The sequence below is a fragment of the Panthera onca genome, chromosome Y (assembly GCF_046562875.1).
Source record: "Panthera onca isolate mPanOnc1 chromosome Y, mPanOnc1 haplotype 2, whole genome shotgun sequence".
In the NCBI taxonomy this organism is placed as follows: Eukaryota; Metazoa; Chordata; class Mammalia; order Carnivora; family Felidae; genus Panthera; species Panthera onca.
The window spans coordinates 22,585,456-22,612,755 of NC_138358.1; the positions used below are offsets into that span (position 1 = coordinate 22,585,456).

The window sequence follows — 27,300 nt, forward strand, 5'->3', positions numbered from 1 at the left end:
TTGACCTTGGCTGTAGGAACTTCTTACTAGGTATGCCACCAGAGTCAAGGGAAACAAAAGCAAAAATGAACTACTGGGACTTCATCAGGATGAAATCTTATGCACAGCAAAGAAAACAATCAACAAAACTAAAAGGCAGACATTGGAATGGGAGATGATATTTGCAAATGACATACTGGATGAAAGGTTACTGTCCAAAATATTTAAAGAAGTTATTGAACTCAACACCCAAAGAACAAATAACCCAGTTAAGGAATGGTCGGAAGACACCCTGGAAAGCAGTATGGGGTTCCTCAAAAAATTAAAAACAGAACTATGTTACAACCTCACAAGTGCCCTACTAGCTATTTATGTAAAGGATACAAAAATGCTGATTCAGAGGGTCACATGCACCCCAAAGTGTGTAGCAGCATTATCAACAATAGCCAAATTATGGGCCAAGCCCAAGTGTCCATCGACTGGTGAATGGATAAAGATGTGGTGCATACATAGACATGATCAAAAAAAGTGAAATCTTGCCATTTGCAACAAAATGGGTGGAACCAGAGAGTATTATGCTAAATAAAATAAGTCAATCACCTAAATATCATATGATTTCACTCATATGTGGAATTTAAGAAACAAAACATATGAACATAGGGGAAAGGATAGAAAAATACAATATAATAAAACCCCAGAGGGAAGGACACCATGAGAGTCTCTTAATACAGAGAGCAAATTAAGGGTTGCTGGAGGAGGATGGGTAAATAGGTGATGGGCATTAAGGAGGGCACTTGTTGCGATGAGCACTGGGTGTTACATGGGAGTGAATAATCACTAAAATATACTCCTGACACAAACAAACAAACAAACAAACAAATAAAATTATATACTGCATTATTAAAATTTCAAAAAGGACGGACAGAAGGAAGGAAGGGAGGGAGGGAGGGAGGGAGGGAGGGAGGGAGGGAGGGAGGGAAGAGAAGGGAGGGAAGGAAAGGGAATGGAAGGAAAGGGAAACGGAAAGTGAAAGGGCAAGGCGGGGAAGGCAAGGCAAAGCAAGGCAAGGCAATACGGAAAAAAGGAAGGAAGAAAGAATGAAAGGAAGGAAGGAAGAAGCAGATGATATGAATAGATTTTTTTTCCAAAAGAAGACATTCAGTTGGCTAACAGGCCTGTGCTCCTCATCACCCATCATCAGGGAAATACAAATCAAAACCATGATGAGATAGCACCACACACCTGTCAGAATGGCTAAAATTAATAACACAATAAACAACAGGTGTTGGTGGATGTGGAAAGAAGAATCCTCTTGCACTATTGGTGGGAATGGAAACTCATGCAGCCACCCTGGAAAACAGTGTGGAGTTGCTCAAAATGTTAAAAATAGAACTATCCTACAATGCAGCAATTGCATTATGAGGTATTTACCCAAAGGATACAAAAATACAGATTCAAATGCTTGTAGCAGCATAATCAATGGCAACCAAACTATGGAAAGTGTCCAAATGCCCCTCGGTTGATGAATGAATAAAGAAGATTTGGTATCTATATAAAATGGAGTATTACTCAGCCATCAAAGAGAATGAAATCTTTCTGGTTGCAAGAATGTGGATGGAGCTAGAGTGCATATACTAAGCAAAATTAAGTCAATCAGAAAAAGACTAATATCACATGATTTCATGCCTATGTGGAATTGAAGAAATGAAACAGATGAACATTGGTGAATGGGGAGGCAGAGAAGAGAGGGAAACAAACCACAAGAGACTCTTAGTGATAGAGAACAAACTGAGGGTTGATGGAAGGAGATGGAAGAGGATGGGCTAGATGGGGCATGGGTACAAAGGAGGGCATTTGTCATGAACACTGGGTGTTGTATGTAAGTGATGGATCACTGAATTCTACTTCTAAAACCATGATTACACTGTATGTTAACTCACTTGGATTTACATATAAATTTGAAAAAAAATAAGTAAATATATATTGACAATTTATGCTCAAATATATATAAATAAGTTAAATGTCCTATTAAAGAACTGGATGGAGCTATGTCCTGGTTGTGGCTGAATGAGACAGTCCTCCTTTTTGTCACCCTTGAGAAGAAAAATTAGGCATCCATCAATGAACAAAAGGGCCTCTGTGGAAGTTGTGGAATAAGCACACACAGCAAGGGATGTGGGAAGACCATTACCCACCTCTGCCTCTGGTAATCGAAATCTCTGGATGCATGGCAGAAACAGTGCGGCCAGTGAAACAGCTCCAACTCTTCTATGCCATAGTTGGGGGAAACCTGGAGATTGCTGATATGAACGTATGCCTATGAACAACAGAAAATTTGTAGCGGCCAGCCATGACCAGCTATGGCTGACTGAAATTTTCCAAAATTCTGATTTTCATTTGAAAGTTTGAAGTTTTCCCATTGCGACAAATTCTGTTGTTTATCCTGACGGGCTTATTTCATTCATTTTCTAGAAAATATCGGGCAGATACCCAAATCTGAAAAATCATGGTAACTAGAAACTGTGGAGGGCCAGAGATTTTACTTTACTTGCAAACTGATAACTTGGCAGTATTTTATGAATACGGGGAGAAACCTCGAGACAAAAGAAGAGTTTTTTACAATTGCATTTACCTGAGGGCCCGCATGCACGCACCTGTCTCCTGAGCCTGGTGGTGTAAAGAGAAGCAGATGATGTTTGCATTTCAGAAGAGTAATGCTAGGTTTAGGGGATCTGACTCGTTAATAATGGGCAGTGTGGTAGGAGGAACAGTGCCTGCTCAAGGACGCCCATGTCTTCAGCAGGACTCATGAATGACCTCATTGTCCAAAGGGACTTGGCAAAGATGTGGCGGCATAGATGAGGATATTGAGGGAGTCTTCGGATGGGCCCAGTGAAACTGCTAGGATCCTTGCAAAGGAAAGACGGGGAGAGGAGTCGGTGGTGAGGTGGCGGGGGTGGGGGGAGGGGGGCGGGAGGAGGCATTATGTATGAGGCTTAACTTGCTATTACTGGCTTTGAACATGCAAAAAAGGGCCACGAGCCAAAGAACACAGGTAGCCCCCAGAAAAGACAAGGGAATGGATTCTCCCACAGAGCCTCAAGAAGGGATATAAGATAATAAATGAGCCACTGAGTTTGTGGCCCTTTGTTACAGCAGCAACTGGAAACATAGGCAGTAAGCAAATCTGCCCATTGCTTTAGAAGTCAATGCCATTCTTATTTTTTCCCCCAGGGCATCCTTGAAAAGATAGTCTGAAACAAAGACAGGAGGTGTGTCGTGTCTCTGCCCACAAGAGAGGCAGAAACACTGTCATAGGCTCTGGTGAATCTTCTGTTGGGTGCCCATTGGCCACACTTGTTCAGTCTGACCAGCATAGCCCAGGACCAGATTTTTCCAGTCTGTCTCATAGGATACTATCAACAGGACTCCAAGCATGAGGAAGAGCCCAAGTGGCAGGATTAACTTCGACCCTGCCCTGCTGTAACTGGCTGAGGAAGTCTCACAGACCGTCAGAAAGCCAGATGGCTTTCTTCCGTGGGGCCCGGTGTTGACCTTTCCACTGGCCTGAGGCATGGCAAGATACACTCACAAGTGGTCCGCAAGAAAGAGGTCTAGGGCAATTTTGTCATCATTAATAACTCTGGCCAGGGAGTTGAGACTCCCTTGAAGCCATTCGTTGATCATTTCAACTAAATTTGTGGACAGATTTCAGACTGCCTTTGGTTCGTGAATGACTTCCATTGTGGGGATAAAACTACCTGCGCTGTGGGCATAAACCCACCTACGTGTGGAGTTAGTTGTTCTCGGGTGGGTTCCTGCAAGGAACCAAAGCTAGCGTCATTTTGGAGAGCACTTCACAGTTGTCTGAGGGCTACATGAGTACTAGTGGTATTTAAACACTTCAACACTTGATGATCTGTTATGACTTAAACACTTGGTGATCCATTATGACCACCGCTAAGACAGACGACGCTTGAGGGACACAAATTAGTGCACAACTTCCATGAAAGACGAGGCACACATGGTACCTTTGGAAAGAAAGTGTTGTTTATGATTTTGGAGCTTCCCAGGGAGGACTTCAATCAGTGTCCCCAAGTGGCACAAGTTCAGAGTGCTTGACAGCATAACTCCCTAGAGAGCCGGTGAGTCTTAGAGTTTGCAGGTAAGTAATTGAATTATATCCCCTTTTTGAATGGCCTGCCTGAGGCCAGTCCATGCAGTTTGTCCTTCTGTCCATGACATCGGGAGGGTGGCATTTTTCTGCCCCTGGAATGAGCTGGTGATGCCTAAGAGGAATGAAGGCAGGGCAGACACTCAGTGAGGTACACATGTATTTTATTTGGGAGGTGCAGGTTCGGGGACATCCCCTGCTAGCTACATCCATTTAAATTGCAGTCAAATTGTCATGAGCTGTCTGGCTGGAAGGCACATTCAGCAGTGTGTCCAGTCCAAGGGGCTCTTCCTTCCCCCCCACCCCCAGCACCCCTTCGCCTAACCCGTTCCTGCCTCAGTGCGTACATTTTGGTAACTGCCGCAAAAATATCTCCGGTATTTCCAGGAGATACATCTTTACCTTTTGTCCGGTCATCCCCTACTTGTGGCAGTCCTTTTGTCCAGAAAGGTTAGGTACTTCAGGGCTGAGGTAAGTTGTATAAACGGCACAGAGATGCATTCTCTCCTCTTTGACCGGTGTGGACTATCACCCTAGGGATATCCCTTGGGCATTGTACTCAACAATGTACGCCATCATCCTTGTGATCTAGGACCATGTCAGTCCCACAAGAGACTCCAGGTAGCTGATGCAACGTTTGAGTCCTCTAGGCCCCATTTGGTACCTGGAGGGTGTTCCCCCTGGGTGACTCGGTTTTACTGTCGGGGGAATGAGGCAAGCATCAGCCCAAGAATGCTATGGTCAGGATTCTTTGAATTTCTTCTGCCGCATTGGCCCCGATGATGATTACCCGGGAGGAGACAGAGGGGATGATCCCTTTCTGGGGGCAGCTGCATTCACTGGCCCAACTCGCATTTCCAAGGTGTGTAGATAAGGACAAGGTGGGGAGGTAATATTAGGAACCCAGCATGGAGCCCATTGTGGGGCTTGCACTCATGACCCTGAGATGAAGAAGACCTGCGCTGAGACCAGGAAGTTGGAGGCTTAACTGACTGAGCTACCCTGGCACCTGTTGGGAATCTTGTTGAGATGGCTTTTGAGGGGCAGTCCTAACTCCCAGTAATACTACGTGCCTATGGATGATGGGGGAACGTGGGTGGTACAAGGGGTACCTGGACTGTCGCTGCATTCTTAGTGGGTCTTTGATAAGAGGTGTGCCACTGTCAGATCACAGGTCATCTGTAGGAGGTGATCACAGGATCGATTAGGGCAAGGGCTTCGTTGCTGTGGTGAGAGTCAGCTGATCAGAGTGGAGTGGCAACCCCACAACCTGAAAAGGAGGTAGCCGTGGGGTACCCGAGACCAGTAGCCCTGGCAATAGTTCAAAGGTCAGCGGTACTCAAACTTCCAGCAGGAGGTACACTCAGTGCCCTGTGTGCTGTGGCCTTCCCAATCTGGAGACAACTGGGTCAACTCTCAGCCTGTGTCACAAGCCTAGCATACAGTGGTAACGTCTGCATCAGAAACAGAATGTTTTACTTTGTGCCCAGTCTACGATGGTGGTGTACATGTTGCCATGATCCGTGCAGTCAGTGAGCGTAATTCAGCCTGTAGCAAAGGCGGCAGTCCGGGTGGTGCAGGCTTGATCCGCAGCTTGCTTTCACTCTCACCATGGGCATCTACGTGAATAACCCAGATGATTCATTTAGTGGGTTTGATTGATTTCCCCATTTCGTGGTGCTAAAGAGGAGGTCCTTAATCTACCAGTCTGTCTTTTTTTTCTAAGTTGAAGACCAAGTAGTGAGCCGTAACAAGTCTTACCGGGGAGAGATAAGGTATAGGCCAGAGCAGCAGAGCAGCAGGAGTTACCTTGAATTCACTCCGCCTAACGCAGCAGCCATGTCCATTCTTGGTTCTTCATAATTTGTGCTGAGGCAAAACAGCGAGCACAGCCAGCTGCGGCCATTCGGCTTCATTGTAACCAGGTCACCGGGTAAACTGGAGATTTGGAGAGGAAACCGGAATTTGGAGAGCCCCTCTGAATCCCACTGGCCCAGTGGCTTTGCTTCAGGCAACAGACCTCCAGAATGACAGCGAACACTTCTTTGTGTAAAGTAGAGGTGGGACTTGGCTGACTAAGTCCTCGAGTCGGCCATTTCAGTTTGTTACATGAAACCTGTTGGGCTTTTCCTACATTGTTAGTCTTAAAAACTGAGTTCACCCACCCCGAAAGGAGAATATCAGGCCAGAGGGTCAGGAGAGCATCTTGGAATAAGTCTTCAGCGTTTGCAGGAGCCCAGGGACAAGATAATTGGTGCTTTTCCAAAGGATGCACCGGGTATGTGAGGTAGGCTTGCCCATTGCTTGCCTTATCACAGAGACTTGTAACATAAAGGAGTCATTAGGATTTGTGGACGCCAAAAGCACTTATTTGTGGGTTTCCCAAATGACAGAATCCCCACGGGCAGCATATTACACTTTATATCCGATGTATACATGTATTTGTGGAGTAATCTGAAGCATACATTCAGAATTAGGGCAGCGCAGTAACAGTACATTGAATAAGCCCATGGCTGATTGTCTCACTTCCTTGATCTGTGAAGTGTGCCCCAAATGCCATCGGTGGAACAGACTCAGATGGGGGCAGTGACTTCAGTAGCTGTTTCCAAACAGAGACATAAAAGTTTGAGTCCCTCTGTTGTCCACGGTACACCAGCATGCTGGGATGCATGCGTATGGCCTTTGGCTTCCATTGGGGGATGGGGAATCCTTACTCCCGACCCTAGCCATCCTCCTCCTTAAGGTGGCTAAAGTCAGGGTACACAGGAAGAAATCAGAGGACGTGAAGAGGGAGAGGGTGGCCCCACATCAGTACACAAGACATGTTTCCACTTGCTTTTGAACGGCGTAGGCAGGCTGTTGATAACTTTGCTTTCACACGTTAGCTCTCACTTCTACATGAAGGCCAGACGGATGCCAGAACTTTTGAAAAGCCTATATCATCATCTCATTTCCCAGTTTCTCTCTCCTCTAGCTTTTCTCTCTCTCTCGCTTCCTTTTTCCTGATTGTTGTTCCATACACCCAGCCGCTGAAGTCAATACTTGTGGCTGGGATGTTTGTATCCAGAGCATCCTGGGAAGCTACCTCAGTCTTGGGACAGCTCTCCCCAAAGTAAAACAGAGGCAAACCTACGTACACGGTTCTCAGAGACCTGCCAGAAAGGGTTGACTGGGACCACGATCCTTTGAAAATAATGTCTGCGTTGTTCCCTCTGGCACTAAGAGTGTGGGCTGCCGCCTCCATGGTCACTGTTGACGTAGGGTATAGGGAATGGTTGGTGGGAAGTTTAAAATCCCACAGTGCTCTCTCCTGCTGCAAGACAGCTGCTTTTTCATTCGCTCAGCCTTCCGTTTGGGTTATAAGTTTTATTTTGTGTTTGTGTTGTAAGTTTTGAGAAGGTCCCAGAGTTCTGCAGAAGTTGATTCTGGTGGTTTCTGCCAGCATGTTACTTGCTGGGGGGACAGAGCCTCGGGGTTTTCTATTCTACCATTATGGTCGTCCTTCCCAACTCTTTGCCTCCTTTGATTCTAACTGGCATTGCTATTTTGCAAACAACTGTGAAAGGAGGGGGGAAAAAAACTGTGAAATGATGATGGGCCCACTGATTGTACCACATACGAAAAGTACACAGTATGTTTAGACATGAGCAATGTAGGATGGAAAACTGTATTCTTATGCACTGCATAGTTCCCCTTCCTTCACTACAATTGATTTAGCCCCTTCCATGGCCCTTTTTAAAATTTCTTTTTCCCCCTCTTCATTCTTTCTAGCTTGTGAGTGGCACGATGGATGAATCTAGAATTTGCAGGCTAGGCGTAAAAGCAGATAGGTTGTGTGACTCTCAGTCGAACGATACTCTTCAGCACCAAGACTCAAATTGTGCTGGCGCAAGTAGCAGGCATTCCTTGCAAGAGGATGAAGACAGTAACTTTATAAGAAAGAACAGGAATTTGGTGAACCCAGTGTACTGCACGCAAGAGTCAAGAATGGAGCCTCCTGGGCCAGATGGTGGAAGAGATCCTTCTGATGATCAGCAAGATGCACAGTGCAACAGGAACAAAGGAAAAACCTTAGGTAATAATTTCTGCTCAGTGCTTGGACATTTTCACATGCTACTCATTTTACCTAGCCTTTCTGCAGCACAGGTAATGACAGAACATAGTCTGTTTTAAGTCTGTCTTAAGATGTGGTTAGGTGAAAACACACCTCTGTGTTCTTGGAACAGGTTGGCAGTTATAATCAGGATGAGAATATGACGAGGTAGGAAGCCTGGTCATAGGAATCACATTATTTCTCTGCAAATAATCAAGAATTGTTTTTTGGGGGAAAAAGTTTGTGGCCTTTGGGCAGCAGTGCTGTTGTTTTGCCCCGTATTTAACCCTTTAAATGAATGGAGTGGAGTGGAGTGGCAATCTGACCAGTAATTACTGCGAGACCTCTGTATGTGCTCAGTTTATTTAAAAGACTCTTCACTAAAATTTGGAAAACGGTATATGTTTTCTGTGGCTTAGAAGGCAGGCTCACAAGAATGCTTTTCAGGGTGTGCTTTCTCCCTCCTGCTCTGTTAGTTTGACAGGTTAGGGCTTAGAATGTGGTATGTTACATTTGAGGAATAAAGTCTAAAACGCCTACTTGGCCTTACGGGTTGCTTCTCAATTTTTAAAATTCCTACTGTACGTAACGTTTACGTGGTTTGATTTGCATGAGTTCTGTACCTGCCTGTAACTTGGAATTTTTAAAAATCCGCTTTTGAGCACCCTGTAGGACTTTAACATTACAGGAATATGAGAAGGATTTAAAATTCCTCGCCAACAAGACAGCTGTCTTCAGAACCCATCACTCCGCCAATGTGTGTAAATTATAGCTTCAGGTTAAAATTGTTAAATAGTTTTAGATGGTTACAGTTTAAAACCTTCATAAAATTAGAGTTTACATGGACGGTTACTTCTTACACATTCGGTAATTGTATTCCCTCTGTATTTGTCCTTGAACAGACTGAGAAATGGTTTCACTACGGAAATTGTGTGTGCTGTCATAGCAGAGTATTTTTTGAAGTCAGCCTGTTCCTCCTCCTCTTTCCCATGCATAGTTGTTTGTAAAATATTAAAGTTATTTAACTTAAGTTATTAAATTTAAGACAACTATTAAAGTTGTCTTCAGATTTTTAAAATGAAACGTCCTACATACAAGAGGGAACAATTCAGAAAATAAAAAGGTACCTACCCGCAGGGTACAGAATGAGGCGTATCACTTAGTTTGAAGCACCCTTTGCTTGCCCCCACTTACCTCAGCTACCGCTTCTCCCTGGCACAGTTATTCTTCTCTGTTAAAAAAAAAAAATTTTTTTTTAACGTTTATTTATTTTTGACAGAGAGAGAGAGAGAGAGACAGAGCATGAGCAGGGGAGGGGCAGAGAGAGAGGGAGACACAGAATCCCAAGCAGGCTCCAGGCTCTGAGCTGTCAGCACAGAGCCCGACGCGGGGCTCGAACTCACGGACCGCGAGATCATGACCTGAGCCGAAGTCAGACGCTCAACCGACTGAGCCACCCAGGCGCCCCATCCCTGGCACAGTTATTAAAGTATCCTTGTAAAACTCCCCAAGGAAAGAGCTATTTTTTTTTTTTTTTTTTTTCACTTCTTTTTCTTGGCCCTAATCTTGATTAGCACCCAGAGTATCCTTGGTAAATCACCAGGAAACAGTCATTAAGTCACATTGGTCACTGGAAAAGGTGTGTGTCCCTGTGGATTATGTGCGCTTTAGGTAGTCTTAAACTTCCTTGAATACTTGTAGTTGGCTAGCAGAAAGCTTTTGAAGACATTCCTACCCTTTGTGGAATGTCTTAATTTGGAACCAGTGGCTAAGTTAGAGTACTTACACTTTCATTCAGTGGTGTTCTTACAGTGTCAGTGCCAAATAGCTGACCACTAGTAGTGTTAGTTATTAAGTGAAGCGATGTGGGGCAGGGAGGAGGCTGACCCCTTCTAATCAAGAATTTGAAAATAGTTTCACTGATTTACTGGTGAGCCTGTATCTAATGTCCCCTTAAATCATAATCTGGATAGCTGAACATAATTTTTATGTAGAATTGACAGATTGGATTAATTTTATCCTTCTGGTACTTTTTTTTCCTCCATTCCTTTTGGACCATCAGGAAAAGAAGTGTTACTATTGATGCAAGCCTTAAACACTCTTTCAACTCCAGAGGAGAAGCTGGCAGCTCTCTGTAAGACATATGCTGATCTTGTGAGTATTAAGGGTGCAAAGCCCGTATAAAATATAACGAAAGGTGCATGTGCCTGATAAGCTTATGAGATGTGATTTTGATATGGTTTTAAATGTAAAGTTGTTTTTCATTACAAAATTGAGGGTAAGAATCTAATTCCTTGAGACTTAGGTTGATTGTATGGCCTCATTTTATGGTATGCTTAGATACAACATTTTACTAGTCTCTGGGATGTGGAATAGCTTTCCTAAAACTCAGTCAGCTCTGGCATTCCTAGGTCAGCATTTCCCTCATACGTTTAGATGCCTGACAGTTGTGAGGATATGATTTTCTATATGTAGATTAAGAAATTGTAGAACCTGAAACACGGTTAGATTCAAAAGTGTTTAACCATTTGACTGAAGCTGAGTGTTGTGAAGTAGTGTAGTAAAACAGTACTATTTCTCAGGAAAATATTTCCTTAGCATCCACTATATGCCAGGCATTGTATTTTTATTTTTATTGTTATTTTTTTAATTTTCTATTTTTATTGCATCTTCCAAAGAAACTGACTTGTATAAAGAGTTTGTTCTGGTCTGTGGCCCATGTTATTTCAAGTAGCATTCACCTTGGGTATATGGAAACATTCTCAACAAGGAAACCCTGCCATCAGTTTAAAAGTGAAGAATGCGGGGGGGGGGGCGGGGGGGCGGCGGTGCACCTGGGTGGCTCAGTCGGTTGGGCGTCTGACTTCAGCTCAGGTCATGATCTCACGGTCCGTGGGTTCGAGCCCCGCGTCGGGCTCTGTGCTGACAGCTCAGAGCCTGGAGTCTGCCTCGGGTTCTATGTCTCCCCCTCCCTCTGTCCCTCCCATGCTCGTGCTCTGTCTCTGTCTCTGTCTGTTTCTCACTAATACATACATGTTAAAAAAAAAAAAAGTTAAAAAAAAGTGAAGAATGGGATAGGACATTTTGAAGAATCGTGGCAGGAATGTTTTAGAAGTGTTGGTTCCAAGGTAAATGCGGCAATTCTCGTGGGTTGTGAAGTGTCTATGTGAATTACCAGTGATGAATTTTGTCCATTCACATCTGTTTGAAAGCATCTGCTCTGTAGCACACACGTTACTCTTTTCTGAATAACTGACTCTAAGTATAGAGCTGGAACAGTTGTACTTACTACCGCTCCAAGTGGCACAAGTATACCCCACTTAGCAACCTGGCACCTTCTGAAAATTGTGGAGAAGCAGGAATGGCCTAGAGCGTCTCTGAATGGCCTACACACGGTCCAGATGCAAAGATGGCAGCAATCAGAGTTGTTGGGGATTGCCACGTCAGGAAAGGCAAGAGCTACACATCTGCTCTGGGAAACAGCCAGATGGAAGCTTCTGCTTCTGGTCCTACAGAACTGCATATATTTGCGTATTTTAAAATGTGTTACCTGGGGCTGTACTCCAATTAGTACAGATCTCAGTGCTCACTGAGATCCGCCTACATTGGGACCCCAACAGGTCTTGGCACACTGAACATGTGTGTTTATGAAGGGTAAAATAGGCCATTGACAATCCTGAAGGTTTGAGAGACAACCAAGACCTAGGGCATTGCTGAACTCCGCGGTTCCTCTTACCCAAGGCATCCCCTCAAAACTGGGAGGGGTGACTGCCTCAACTGTTGCATAGAAACAGACACAGGGAGTCCGGAAAAATGAAGAAAGAGTGGAGTGTGTTCCAACAGAAACACCAAGATACAACCTCGGGAAAACAAACAAACAAACAAACAAACAAACAAAGCCTTAATGAAACAGAACAGGTAATTTCTCTGTTAAGTGTCCCAAGTGGTGGTCATGAAGGTGCTCACCAAACCTGAGAGAAGAATGGATGAGAACAGTGAGCGCTTTAACAAAGAGATCGAAAATACAAAAGAAAAGAAAAAAGAAAAAAAGCCAAAGAGAAGTGGTCGAGCAGTGGAATACAATTAACTGAACTGAAAAATACACCAGAGAGTTTCAACAGCAGACCAAGTGAGGTAGAAGAAAGGGTCGGTAAACTTTTTGGCAAAAGCAGTGGAGCTCACCATCAGAGAGCAAAGAGAAAATGGGAAAAAAGTGAAGATAGCTAAAGGGACTTACAGGACAACATCAAGTGGAGAACCAAGTGAGAAAGAGGAAGAAAATTTACTTAAAAAATAGCTGAAAACCCCCCCTAACCCGGGGAAGGAAACAGACCTTGAGATCCAGGAAGCACAGACCTTGAGATTCAGGAAGCACAGTTCCAAATATTATGAACCCAAAGACATCCACACTGAGACACACTGTACTTAAAACGTTAAAAGTTGAAGACAAAGATTATTATAAAGCAGCAAGGGAACAAAACCAAAACCAAAACCAAACCAACCCAATTTACATACAAGGGAACCCTGTTAGCCTATCAGCAGGTATTTCAGCAGAAACTCTGCAGGCCAGAGTCAGTGACATGATATACTCAAAGCTCTGAAAGGAAACAAACAGAACACTTGTGACTAACTAAGAATACCCACCAGGCTAACGCTGTTATTCAGAAGTGAAGGAGAGGTAAAGGATATCCTGGAGACGTGAAATCTAAAACTGTAAAAGGAAGTCCTTCAGACTGAAAAGAAAGGACACCAATCAGCAACACAACGTGGAAGTGTAAATCATACTGCTCACGGTGAAAGGCTATAAAGGCAGGGGCTTCATCACTTCAAACCTCGTTTGAAAGTTAAAAGGGAAAAGTGGTAAAACTAACCATAACTACAATAATCACGGAGAGAACACACACGATAGAAGGTTTTTTTTTTGAATGTGCCATAACATCCCGAAACATGAGCAAAGAATTAAAATGTAGAGCTTTAGAATGCATCCTAACTTAAGTTGTTACAACACAAAATAGACACACACACACACACACACACACACACGCGCACACACACACACACACACACACACACACGATGTCATGCGGGAGCCTCTTGGTAATCACAAGACAAAAATCTGTGGTAGATAACCAAAAGACGTTGAGAAAGGAATGTAAGCATACCACTTAAGAAACTCCTCAAACCCCAGAGAGCTGGACAAGAGGAAAAGAAACAGAGTAACTGCAAAACAGCCGGCAGCGAGTACAGACCTATCCATGACTACTCCAAGTGTAAAAGGACTAAATTGTGTAATCAAAAAAACATAGTGATTGAATGGACTTGGAAAACAACAGTCATCTATATGCTGCCTGTGAGAGAATGACTTACGATGGAAGGATGCACACAGACCACAAGTGAAGGTATGGGAAAAGACATCCCATGCTTATGAAAACCAGAACAAAGCTGGGGTACCTATGGTCACATCAGACAAAATAACCTGACAAATAAAAACTGTGTAAGAACAAAGAAGGGCATATCATAATGAAAAATCCGTCAGTCCAGCAGAGGACCTAACATGTTTATATATCTATGGACCCAACATAGGAGCGCCCACATAGAGAACACAAACATTAACAGACCTAAAGGGAGAAATAGATACGTATACAATGACAGTAGGGGGCTTTCACACCCTATTTACATCGATGGACCAATCATCCAGACAGAAAATCAGTAAGGGAATATTGACCTTAAACAACACAATAGAACAGGCAGACTTAAAAGCTATATACAGAACATTGCATCCCAAAGCAACAGAACACACCTTCTTTCAAGTGCTCAAGGAACTTTCTCCACAATAGATCCCATTAGGCCACAGCCTTGCCAATATTTGTTGTTTTCTGTTTGTGTAATAAGAGCCATCGTAATGGTTGTGAGACGGTGTCTTACTCAGTGGTTTTGTTTGCTTTCTGTAATGATTAGTGATAGTGTGCATCTCTTATGTGCTTATTGGCGATGTGTTGGTCAGCTCTGGAGACATGTCTATTCAGGTCTTTTGCCCATCTTTAAATTGGGTTGTTATTTTGTTCTTGTGCTTTAGGAACTGCCTATAAGTTGTGGATGTTAATATCTTATGATACGTAATTTCACCATACTTTCTTCTGTTCTGTCACTTGCCTTTTCACTCCCTTAATGGTATTCTCTGATGCACAACATATTCAATTTTCATGAAGTCAAGCTATTTTTTTTTTCCCTTTCTGTGCTTTTGGCGTCAGTCCAAGAATCCCTGTCAACTACAATGGCATGAAGCATTTCCCCAAGTTTTCTTCTAAGACATTTACAGGTTTAGGTCTGACATGTAAATCGGGATCCATTTTTTTTTCCACCAAGAGACATTTGGGATATAGGTTTTAAGATTTTTCCAAATACTTGCCCCTTGGTTTTCTCTTTCTTTTCTTTTCTTCTCTTGGCTTGGCTTGGCTTGGCTTGGCTTGGCTTGGCTTGGCTTGGCTTGGCTTTTCTTCTCTTTTCTCTTCTTTTTTTTTTTTTCTTCTTTCATTTTTTTCTTTTCTCTCTCTCTCCCCTTCCTTCCTCCCTCCCTCCCTGCTCCCTCCCTCCCTCCTCCCTCCTTCCCTTCTTTCTTTCTTCCCTCCCTGCCTGCCTCCCTCCCTCCCTCCCTCCCTCCCTCCTTCCCTACCCCTGTCCCTCCCTCCCTCCCTCCCTCCCTCCCTCCCTCCCTCCCTCCCTCCCTTCCAGTCCTCCTCCGTTCCTTCTTTCCTTGCTTCCTTCTCTCTCCCTTCTTTCATTTCTGCCTTGCTTCCTTTTATCTTTGTTTCCATCTTTCTTCCCTTCCCTTCTCTCCCCTCCCCTCCCCTCCTGTCCCCTACCTCCGCCCTGTCCACTCCCCTCCCCTACCTTTCCTTCCCTTCTTTCTCCCATGGCTTCCCTTCTTTCCTCCCTCCCTTCTTTCTCTCTCTTCTTTCTTTCCTTCCTCCCTCCCTCCCGTCTTCCCTCCCTCCCTCCCTCCCTCCCTCCCTGCCTCCCTCCCTGCCTCCCTCCTTTCCTTCTTTCTTTCTCAAAATTTGTGTGTGGTTGCAACATGGGATTCAGGTGTACAACATAGCGAATTTGACACATTTATACATCAGGTTATGCTCACCACAAGTGTGCCAGGATAGCTCCATCTATCCCATTACATCGCTATTACAACATCACTAGCTCCATCTGTCCCATTACATCGCTGTTACATCATTGACTGTGCTCCGAATACTGTGCCTTTGATTCTTGAGACTGACTCGTTCCGTAACTGGAGGCCTGTATCTCCCACTCCCTTCCACCCATTTTGTCCATTCTGCCGCTTCCTCCCCTCTGGCAACCATCAGTTTCTTCTCTGTGTATGGGTCTGATTCTGCATTTTCTTTGCTTATTTCATTGTTTTATTTTTGATTCCCCTTAGGAGTGAAATCATTTCTATTTGCCTTTCTCAGTCTGACTTCTTGTCAGTTAGCAGTACACCCTCCAGGTCCCACCATGTTGTTGCAGATGGCACGATCTCTTCCTTTTCTGTAATTTTGCATTGTGCAGGTGCATGTTTTTCTTATCCATTTGTCTTAGGTTGCTCTCATAAACAGTGTGGCCAGAAACATCGGGGGACATGTATCTTTTCGGATTAAGGTTTCATTTTCTTTCTTTGGAGGTAAATACCTCCAAAAGGTCGTGGAATTACCAACTCACATGGTAATCCTGTTTTTAATGTGTTTGAGGAAGCTCCATACTCTTTCCAAAGAGTATGACTGTACCAGTTTGGATTCCCACCAGCACTGCAAGAGTGTTCTTTTCCTCCATGTTCTTACCAACACATGTCGTTTCTTATGTTTTGGATTTTAGCCTTTGGGACACGTATCAGCCCCTAATCTCGTTGTGTTGATTTTCACTTCCTTGAAGATGAGTGAGTTTGAACATCTTCTCATGTGTCTGTTGGCCATCTGCGTGTGTTTTTTGGGGAAAAAAGAACATCTGAACAAGCACTCTGCCCATTTTTGAATGCATAATTGCAGGGGGAGGGTTGGTGTTGAGTTGTGTCAGTTCTTAGCCCTTCTGATACCCTATGCCTTTTGGATGGAGCATTTAGTCCATTTGTATTCAAAATGATTGTCGAAAGATACGATTTTAGTGCCATCGTGTTAACGTGTAGAGTTGGTGTTTCAGGTGACCTGGTCCTTTGCCGTGTTTGTTGCTCAGGACTTTTATCTTCTTTTTTTAATCTCCCACTCAGGGGGTCCCCTTAACATTTTCTGCCTGGTAGTTTAGGGGTCACGAACTGCTTTGGTTTTTGTCTGTCTGGGAAAGTCTTTAACCCTCCTTCTATTCTGAGTGACAGCCTTGCTGGTGCTCGATAAAGAATTCCCGGTTGCACATTTTTCCCATTCGGCACCGTGAGTATTTCCTGTTTCTCTCCTCAGACCTGCCAGGTTTCTGAGGACAGGTCTGCTGCTAACTTCAAGCCTTGTAGGTTAAGGACCTTTTTCATCCCTAGCTGTTTTCAGAATTTGTTGTCTCTTTTTTTTAACTTTTATTTAAAGTCAAGTTACAGAGAGGGTCACAATGGATTCAGGCGTACAATTTAGTGATCCATCCCTTCTCTGTAACACCCAGGTGTACTCATCCCAACAAGTGTCCTCCTTAATGTCCATCACGCGTTTAGTCCATCCCCCGTGCTCCTCCCTCGAGTAATCCTTAGTTGCTTCTGTGTATTTAAGAGTCTCTTATGTGTCCCCCTTCTGTTTTTACCTTCTTTTTCCTTGCCTTCCACTACGTCCATCTGTTTTGTTTCTTGGATTCCACATATGAGTGAAGTTGTGTGGTATTTGTCTGTCTCTGACTGACTTATTTCGCTTAGCGTAATACACTCCACTTCCATCCACGTTGTTGGAAATGGCAGGATTTCATTCTTTCTGACTGCCAAGTAATATTCCACTGCGTAAATACGCTACCTCTTCTTTATCCATTCATCAGTCAAAAGACTGCTGGGCTCTTTCCCTAGATGGGCAGTTGTTGAGAGTGCTGCTGCTATAAACATTTGGGTGCATCTGCGCCTTCGAAACAGCATTTTTCAGGGTAATGCTGGCCTCATGGAATGAATTTGGAAGTTTTCCTTCCGTTCCTACTTTTTGGAACCGCTTTGAAAGAAGAGGTATTAACCCTTCTTTAACTGTTTGGTAGAATTCCTCTGGGAAGCCATCCGGCCCTGGAATGTTTTTGTTGTGAGAGCTTTGACTACGATTCAGTTTCCTTACTGGTTATGGGTCTGTTCAAATTGTCTATATCTTCGGTTTCAGTTTTGGTAGTTTACATGCTTCTAGGAGTCTGTCCATTTTTTCCAGATTGCCCAGTTTGTTGGCATATCACTGCTCATAATATTCTCTTATCATTGTTTGTATTTCTGAAGTACTGATGGTCATCTCTCTTATTTTTATTCCTGATTTTATTTTTTGAGTCCTTTCCTTTTTATTTTTTATTTTTGTCTAGGGTTTATTAGTTTTGTTAGTTCTTTGAGGGAACCAGCTCCTAGTTTCGTTGATCTGTTCTACTGGTCCGTTGATCAGTCGATGTCATTGATTTCTGCTCTAATCTGTATCATTTGCCTTCTTCCTCTGGTTTTGGGCTTTATTCACCGTTCTTTTTTCCAGCGCCTTCGGGGCCAAGTTTTGATTGTGTGTTTGGGGACTTTCTTGCTTCTCGAGATACGCCTGATTTGCGAACCTCTTAGGTCTGCCTTTGCTGCCTCCCAAAGGCTTTGGACTGCCGTGTTTTCATTTTCATTGGCTTCCCTGTATTTCTTTATCGTTTCGTAAATTTCTTGGTTAACCCATTTGTTCTTTAGTAGGATATTCTTTAACCTCCATCTTTCTGAGGGCTGTCCAACTTGTTTCTTGTGGTTGATTACAAGTTTCATAGCCTTGTGGTCTGAAAGTATGGATGGCATGAGCTCGATCTTTTTTGCACATGTTGAGGGCTGACTTGAGACCCAGTGTGTGATCTATTCTGGAGAATGTTCCAGGTGCACTCAAGAAGAATGTGTATTCTTCTGCTTTAGGATGAAATGTTCTGAATATATCTGCTAAGTCCATCTGGTCCAGCCTGTCATTCAAAGCCATTGTATCCTTGCTGATTTTGTGTTTAGATGATCTGTCCATTGTTGTAGTGGGGTATTTAAGTCCCCTACAGTTATGGTATTAGTATCCATGATTTTCTTTGTTTGTTCTTAATTGGCTTACATGTTTGAGTGGTCCCACTTGGAGACGTAACTATTTACGATTGCTGGATCTTCTTGATGGATAGACCCCTTAATTATTTGGTCTGATTAGTTTGTCTGATACAGGTGTGGCCACTCCAGCATTCTGTTGATGTCCAGTAGCACGATAGGTGGTTCTCTATCCCCTCATTGTCAATCTGCAAGTGTCTTTAGTCTAAAATGAGAGTTGTGTAGGCAGCATTTGGATGGACCTTGTTTTGAAATCCGTTCTGATGCCCTGGGTCTTTTGATTGGAGCATTGGGCCCATTTACCTTTAGAGTGGTTACCTTTACCTTTTGATTGGAGCATTGGGTCCATTACCTTTAGACATGAATTTAGTGCCATTGTGGAGGTGGTCTTTTTGGTGAAATTCTCTTGCCCTTTCTAGGTTTTGGTTGCTTTTGATCTGTTTTGTGGTTTGTTTGTTTGTTTGTTTGTTTGTTTTCTTTTACATTCTGTTCTGTTCTGTTCCGTTTTGTTTCTTTCTACACTCACAGAGTCCTCCTAGAGACTCCTTGCAGGGCCTGTTTAGTGGCCACAGATTCCTTTAGTTTTGGCTTGTCTGGAATACTCTATCCCTCCTTCCATTCTGAATGACAGCAGTTCTGGATAAAGCATTCTTGGTTGCGTGATTTTTCTGATTCAGCACGGTGAAAGTATCCTGCCTCTCCTTTATAGCTGGCCGAGTTCCTGTGGACAGATATGCTGTAAGCCTGGCCTGCTTCCTCGTGTAGGTGAAGAACTGTTTTTGTCACTGCTGTTTCCATTATTCTTTCCTTGTCTGTGTGTTTTGTGAATTTGACTATGATATGCCTTGGAGTTGGTTATTTTGCATTGAATCTAATGGGAGTTCTCTGTGCTCCTTGACTTTGATGTCTGTGTCCTTCCCCGGATTAGGAAAGTTGTCTGCTACAATTTGCTCACATAAACCTTCTGCCCCTTGTTTTCTCTATTCCTCCTCTTGAACTTCTAGGATATGAATGTCCTTCCTCTTTCACAAGTGGTTGAGTCACCTAAGTCTTGTATCGTGATCTTTTGCATTTGTTTCCTACCTCTTTTGCTGCTCCATTATTTTCCATAGTCTTACGGTCTATATCACTGAATTGCTGCTCTGCTTTCTCCATCCTTGCCGTCAAGACAGCCATTCCTGATTGCATCTCGGTATAGGATTTTTCATTTTGGCCTGATTAGCTTTTAGTTCTTTTATCTCTGCAGAAAGTGTTCCTCTGGTGTCTTCTGTGCTGTTTGCAACCCCAGCTAGTAGTCTTATAATTGTGGTTTTGAATTCTAGTTCAGACATCTTACATGTATCTGTGCTGATTACGTCTTAGGTGTCATTTCTTCTCGTTTCATTTTGGGTGAATTCCTCCATCTTGTCATGTTGGAGGGAGAAATAAATTAATAACTTAAAGAGTTAAAAGTAAAATATTAAAAACAAAACAAAAATATCATTTAAAGGAAGCTAGATCCTAGGTATGCATCTGTCTGCATGTTAAGAGATGCTTGATATTAAAGGGACTAAAGAGAAAGGAAACAGAGCTTAAAAAATGAACACATTAAAAAGAATTTAAATAGTAAAGTCGAATAAAACCGTTAAAGAAAACAAAATAAATTTTTTAAACTTGAAAAATTAAAAAAAAAAGTTGTTCCTTCTGAGTGCAAGAAAAAGGAACCAACATAACAAAAGAGAACAGAACACATCAGAAAAACAGAAGCAAAGAGAATGAACAGATGAAGAAGCGTACGGAATGAAATCCGAGTGGGGTTGCCTCCACTTTTCCCTAGAACTGAAATTTTGCAGTACGCTGTAGTCCACAGGCTTGACAGGTGGAGGGATTTGTTCTGGTCTTCTGGGAGATGTGTCTGGAGGACACAGGTTGGTCAGGCTCGGGGCGGGGGTGGACTTTGTTTTCCGCTGGGTGGCGCTGCTTAGCTCACTAGCGTTGATGAGTGTGTGTGGGAGGGGGCGCACGCTAGAGAAGAAAATGACTTCACTCAGCTAGCTCTCCAGTCTCTGGAATGGGAATTTTGTACCCTCACGTGAGGAAGCACCCCTCCTTTGTCTCAGGCCTCTGTCCACTCCCTGCATCCACACTGTCTGTGTCCAGGCTGTCCGCCGGCCAGGCAGCACTTCCCTCCAGAGTTGGATCTCCGATGGGACTGTGTCTCAGAACCCCAGGCTTCAGAGATTGCCCCGGATTGGACACACGCCAGTTATCTGGGAGCAATGGGCAGGTGACGACTTGTCCCAGAAAACAGTTGTGCGCCAGCACACCCTCAAAGGTTCGGATCACAGCACGCAGCTGGGGCCAGGTTTCTCTGCACTCTGGCGTCTTTGTCTCAATGCCAGCAAATGAGGCAGCTCTCCTGGGCCTGTGGGGTCTTTTCCCGTGGGGAGGCCAGAGGCCATATGGCCTCTACCAGATTCTCTCCACGCAGGGAAATTGCTTCTCCCCATGTGGCACGTGGACCCCGCAGGCCACGCTGCCTGCTCCTGGGAGATTCTCCCTACTTTGTCACCAGAGCACCACCAGGCACTGAGCTCTGAAACGTCAGACTCGTGCTCCGCTGTTAACACAATCCTGTGCTGTTGAAATGCTCTCCTTTCCCCCCATCAGTGGTGATAGGGAGCAGATTTCTTGTCCAGTCCTCTTTGAGTGTTTTCACCCTTTTCTCTCTCCCTCTCTCCAGCTACTTTCAGGGAGAGTTCTCTTCTTGCACGCTCCCGATGTCCCACACTCTCCCCCTTTTCTCTTTCCCTCTCTGCTCTCTCTCTGCCAAAATGGCTCCCTGCCCTCCATGGCTTTTCTCTACCCCGGTTTACTTCTTCGCACCACAGACCTGCCAAGTTCTGAGGCTCAAGGTGTGCAGATTGTTTCATTAATCCTCAGACCAATTTTCCCAGGTGTTTACAATGGTTTGATGCTGATCTGTCTGCATTTCAGGGATGAGACAAACTCAGGGTCTCCATGCTGCCCTGCCATCTTAACTCCTCTCTGCCAGAATGCTCTCTTTATCCCTATATTTTGCAAGTTTCCCTATGATACGTCATGGTGTTGACCTGCTTTTGTTGATTCTGAGGGGAGTTCTCTGTGCCTTTTGGACTTGAATGCCTGTTTCCTTCCCCAGTAAATAAGTAGTTGCCAGGCACGGATGGACAGGGTGGGGTGTCAGCGGGTCCTGCCTCCACTGGCAGTGGCAGTACTGCTCTCTGAAGTCCCACCCACCGTGTTGGTGCTGGAGGGGAAATGGCGCCACTGCAACCTCTCCTCCCTCCACTGGGGACTCTCACATCCCCCGCTGTGAGAACAGTGAGGCCCTCACAGAAGAGTGAGGCCAGGCAGCACGGGGATCATGACCTGGGCCAGAATCAGAGTTGGTCGCTCCACGGACTAACTCACCCAGGCACCCCTGTCTTGCTGATTTTAACACTTTTTCTCTGTCCCTATTTTTTTGTATCTCTAATTACAGTACGTCTTGGAGTTGTCCTACTTTTGTTAATTTTGATGGGAGTTCTGTCGTGGACGCGCTGTCTTTTCCCTATCACTGAATGTGATGTTTTGTTTCCTCAAATAAATGTTCTCTCCTCCTTTTTCTCTCTTCTTCTGGGACTCCTAGTATATGAATGTTATTACATTTGATGGAGTCACTGAGTTCCCTAAATCTGTCACCACAATTCTTCTTTCTCTCTCTCCTCTGTCACCTTCTTTAGTTTCCATAACTCTATCTTCCGTATCACTTGTTCATCCGTCTGCTTCTTCCGGCCTTGTGGTCCTTCCATCTAGCCTGTTATGAAGCTGTTATTTTATTTTTTCATTTCTGAATGATTGTGTTATAACTGCTTTATCAAGGTGGCCTCCCTGATGTCCTCCTCCCTTCTACTAAAAGTTCTAAAAGAAATTGTTAATGTTTGTTTGTTTATTTATATATTTACTTACTTACTTACTTACTTATTTCCTTCTTTATTTGAGAGAGAGAGAGAGAGAGAGAGAGAGAGCATGATCAAGGGAGGGGCAGAGAGAGAGGGAGACACAGAGTCCAGGGCAGGCTCCACGCTCTGAGCTGTCAGCACAGAGCCCGACGTCGGGCTGGAACTCACAGAGCACGAGATCATCACGTGAGCCGAAGTTGGACGTTTGACCGACTGAGCCACCCAGGCGCCCCTGATGTCTTCCATTGTTCTCTCAAGTCCAGCCAGTATCCTTATGGTTGTTGCTTTAAATTCTCCACCAGGCATGTTACTTACATCTGCTGGGGTTCGATCTCTGGCTGTGACCTTATCTTGTTGTTTCTTGGGGGATGAATTCCTTCTTCTTGGCACTTTGTCTAGGTCTCTGTCTTCTTCTCTGTGTTAGAAAAGCCTGATATGTTTCCTGTGCCCACAGTGCCCACGGTGCCCACACAGTGAGACTAAAGGCTTTATGAAGAACCAGTCATACAGTGTGCAGGACTTCATGCTTCAGGGAATGTCTGTGGTGTATGCTTGGTGTGCTCTGCTGCTCTGCTGTGGCTGCTCTATCCCTCAGGCCAGTCATCTGCAGATGCTCTCTTTACCTGCAGTGGACAGTGTTGGGTCCTTGGCCAGAGTGGGGTAAGTTTTTAAGCAGGCATGGTAAAAGAGACCTGATGCTAGTTCCACTAGAACTGAAGTCCTGCACAACTCAATGGTCGGTACACGTGGGGCGTGGGGGATGTGTGCTGGTCTTCTGGGGGAGGCGCCCCCTGCACTGGCTTCTATGCACAGAAGCGGTGCCAGCAGAGTGCAGGGGGGCAGGACTCGGTGTTAGCAGGTCAGGCATCCACTGTGTGGGCACTGTGCTATTTACTGAAGTGGCTTATGGTGGGGGCGGGGGGACAGAAATGGGACCTAGCCAGGTCCCTTGTTTCTGGAGAGAGGAGTTCATGCTTATGCTCTCAGGGAAGTCCCCCCGAAGAAGAGTGAATACTTTCCCCTCGTGTGTCTAGGTGTCTTTCAGATTGCTGTTTTCTGTCTATTCCGCGTTACTTGCCGGCCCAGAGGAGCACAGTGCATTTGGGGTTTACCCCAGCCAGCTCTGCTGACTTCTAAACTTCCAAACTTCAGGGTCCTGGTGTTGGGGAGATTGGCACCGGTCCTCTGGGAAAGGTTCTCGCTGTGCTGCGACAGATGCAGGTTTGGTACAGAAGGGCAGTCACACCAGAGCACAAGGGTGTGGGATTTGGAGCAAGCCTGCTGTGCAGTGTTGTGGTTAGCTGCCCTGAGGATGTGTCTCTGCACCTCCGCTCAGGAGCAGAGGAAATGGTGCCCACCAGCTCCTCTGTCTCCACAGAGGCAATGCCACGCCTCACAGATGTGTTCCAAAACAAACCAGCAGTCTCTCCCTGCCCACTGAGGTGATCCTTAGAACATGCCATCTGCCCAGAAGTTGTTTGCCTGTCTTCTCTCCAGGAGTAGGGCACCGTCCTCAGATCTCCATCCCAGCTATCCTGGGGACCTGTGAAACTCCAGGCTTTGAACCCCACTGTTTACAAAAGCTCACAAAATTCACCCCCTCTCGTTGTGGAGTGAGTGCCTTTGGGGAAATGTTCCTGTGTCTTCCCCTGAGTGGGCCTCTTTCTCACCCTTCTTTGTGACTAGGGTTCTCTGCACTCTGCAGCACCTGCAGTCTGTTTCCCTCCCGAACCATGTCTCTGCACTTCTTACCTTTCTTCGTGTGGCCTCTTGTCTCTCTCTACTTGTGGAGTTTGTTTCTGTCAGTCCTCAGGTCATTTTCGTGGGTACTCAGAATGATTTGATGGTTATCTAGCTGTGTTCGAGGGACAAAGCAAGCCTAGGGTCCTCCTACCACACCTCCGTCTTAGCTCCTCTAGGGTGGGTTTTTTTTTTTCCCTTTTCTTTTCTGTTTGAGTGAACTTCCATAACATTGTTGGGGAGGAAGGAATTCCATGTCCCCTTCAAGATCCTTCTAGCTGGACTGTGAATCAGATTGATACGAGGAGAGTAACAGGAAAAAACATCAAATTCAATTTCATATACATGGGGACTCCACACCAACACAAAATTGAAAGACTGGATATATGTGACATACATCATTCTGCACTAAGGAGAAGCAGGTAGGAGTCTGGGCTTTCAAAGGGAAGGTGTGCAAATCACAGGAAAAAGATAGAGAGTAGATAAAGTGTTTGCAGACAATGGGGCATAGGAATTTTCACAGAAAGGCTTTGCTGAATTCCTCCTTGTTTTACCTGCTTCAATCCCTGTCTTCCACCCCTCGTTCTTATCATAATGTAGTTATCTGTGCAGATTGCTCCTTCCAGGAGCAGCTCCTCCATCTAAGTTGTCTTGAGTCAGCTGAGGGAGACAAGAGGGTCAAAAACTTTTGCTGAGTTGGGACGCCTGGGTGGCTCAGTTGCTTAAGCCACTGACTTCAGCTCGGGTCACGATCTCACAGTTGTGAGCCTGAACCCCACGTCAAGCTCTGCGTTGACAGCTCAGAGCCTGGAGCCTGCTTTGGATTCTGTGTCTGCCTCTCTCTGCCCCTCGCGAGCTCGTTTCTCTCTCTCAATCAATCTCTCTCTCTCTCTCTCTCTCTCTCTCTCTCTCTCTCTAAAGAAAAAAAACATTTAAAAAAAATTTAAAAAAAACAACAACAAACTTTTGCTGAGTCTATTCGGTTGTGACTGTTTTTAACTGGAAATAATCTTTGTGCCAAAGTGGCCCATCTCGGGGCATCCTGCCATTGGCCTCTACAGGAGTTTTCTATATGGTGAGTAAACTTAAGTGCCTTGTATGCAAAGTGTATGTGATATGGCTTATCATTTGTTTTCACATGACTGTCCCAATATTTCAATACAATAAGAAAAGACAAAAGAAAACTGAGAAAGTGAAGAGAAGAAAGAAAAAAAAAGCCTGACCCAAAACGAGAAAAATAAATGAAAAATAAACAAGAGACTATGAACCTGAGTTTAAATGAAAAAAGTAAAATAAAATAAATAAGGAAGCCTGGTCTTATTTCCACCAGAACTGTGGGTGTCATTTGGACACTTGATTTTCAGTACACTTGGTGCTTGTGGGGTGCTGTCGGTGCTGGTCTTCTGGGAGACCAGCCTGCTGCCTCGCTCAGCATCAGTCTTGCCTCTCAGTTGACAGGCAGGGAGCAGCAGGTCCCTCATCCACTGGGGGCTGCTGTGCTGCTCTCTAAAGTCTGACCCTGTTTGTGTTCTGGCAGGCAATGGCACCACTCTAATCTCTTGCCTCATGGACAGGGGATCTTCCACTCCCGGCTCTTCAAATAGTCCTAACAGAAGAGCGAAGGCAGTGTGTTCACAGTGTGCCACAACTCTTCTGTGTTGTTGTTGTTGTTTTTGGTTTTTTTTTTGGGGGGGGGGGGTGGCTGGGATTCAGAACCCAAAGCCTTAATGGACCTGGTCTCACATGGATCCCCACTCCCTCCTGTAGATTAGAGCCTCTCCACACTGTCTGAAATCCTGCCCCTGATAATCAGTCCCCCGCCTGCACAGTGTGTGGAATCTATGGTGTAGCATTGCTAAAAGCGGCAAAAGCTATATTCCCTCTGGATGCACCTCTGTCCCCTGCTGATGGACGGCTTTGTGCTGGGGCTTGGCAGGGTCTTTGGTCCTTGAGATAGTAATATACCCTGTTGCAAAAGTACTCCAGGAAGAGGAATGTTCTCTCCCAATGCACCCCGGGTATCTCTATACCATGCTATGTACCCTGGGACCATTTCTCTCTTCCCCAGGAAGCCACAGCTCTGCTCCTGAGAAAGTCACACACTTCCAAAACCTGAGTTTGAGTTCCAAATGCTGTTTGAAAACAAAACAAAACAAACAGCAAACAAACAAACACCTGTGGCCCTTTTTGTGTATTTTTTGCCCCCAGTCCCATGGTCAGAGAGGGTTTCCTCTGTTGCGAACTCAGCGCCCCTCTTTTTCTCTTCGTTTCGTCTCTCTGTGGAAAGGGTTCCCTCCCTCCATGGCATCACCATTTCTCTGTCACCCAGTTCACTTCCATGCACCTCGCACCTCCCATGTTGTCTCCCTCTGACTCTGGAGATGGTTCTGCCACTCCACACACACATTGCAGATCGATTTCCTGGGTGTTCCTGGGAGTCGACCTCAGGAGAGCTGTGTTCGCCCAAGTCGTATCAGTTCTTTATATATTTCAGGTATTAACCCGTTATCAGATCTGTCACTTGCCCACATCTTCTCCCATCCAGTAGATTGTCTCCTGTTCCTTCGCTGTGCAGAAGCTTGTATTTTGTCATTATCTCAATAGTTTGTTTTGCTTATGTTTTCCTTGCCTCAGGAGACATCGAGGCAGTGTTGCTATGGTAGATGTCAGAGACATTTCTGCCTGGGTCCTGTTGTTAGGAGTGTTATGGTTTCAGGTCTCACACATACTCAGTCCAATTTCAGTTGATTTTTGTGTATGGTGAAGAAAGTGGTCCAGGTTCATCCTTCTGCACGTTGCTGTGCAGATTTCCCAGAGCCATTTGTTTTTCTTTTTCCCCCTGAATATTCTTTCCTGCTTAGTGGAAGATTAGTTGGCCGTATAGTTGTGGGTCTATTTCTGGGGTTTCTGTTCTGTCTTATTCATCTGTGCGTGTGCGTGTGCGTGTGCGTGTGCGTGTGCGTGTGCGTGCTTGCGTGCCTGTGTGTGTGTTTTGAGCCAGTACCAAATATTTTAAATACTTCAGCTTTGTACTATATCCTGAAATCTGGTATTGGGATGCCTCCTGTTTCTACATCAATATTTATTAGGATTTTTTTTTTTTTTTTTTTTT

The 27,300-nt window shown here is 44.8% G+C and overlaps 1 protein-coding gene across 4 annotated transcripts in view; it reads left to right on the forward strand.

Annotated features, from left to right (window-relative positions):
* Positions 1-4,461: 4,461 nt before the first annotated feature.
* The window catches only part of LOC145714945 (gamma-taxilin-like), a 40,922-nt gene continuing 18,083 nt past the window's right edge, over positions 4,462-27,300 (forward strand). Inside the window, exons 1-4 of one of the 4 annotated variants that reach the window (XM_081794496.1) lie at positions 4,471-8,228; positions 10,309-10,400; positions 22,873-23,108; positions 23,483-25,093. In XM_081794496.1, the coding sequence (XP_081650622.1) occupies positions 7,940-8,228; positions 10,309-10,400; positions 22,873-23,108; positions 23,483-23,585 (720 nt within the window). In that variant the 5' untranslated portion in view covers positions 4,471-7,939 and the 3' untranslated portion in view covers positions 23,586-25,093. Of the gene's footprint in view, positions 8,229-10,308; positions 10,401-22,872; positions 23,109-23,482; positions 25,094-27,300 lie in introns of those variants that run through there. The other 3 variants (XR_014137066.1, XM_081794495.1, XM_081794497.1) reach the window with 3 other exon arrangements.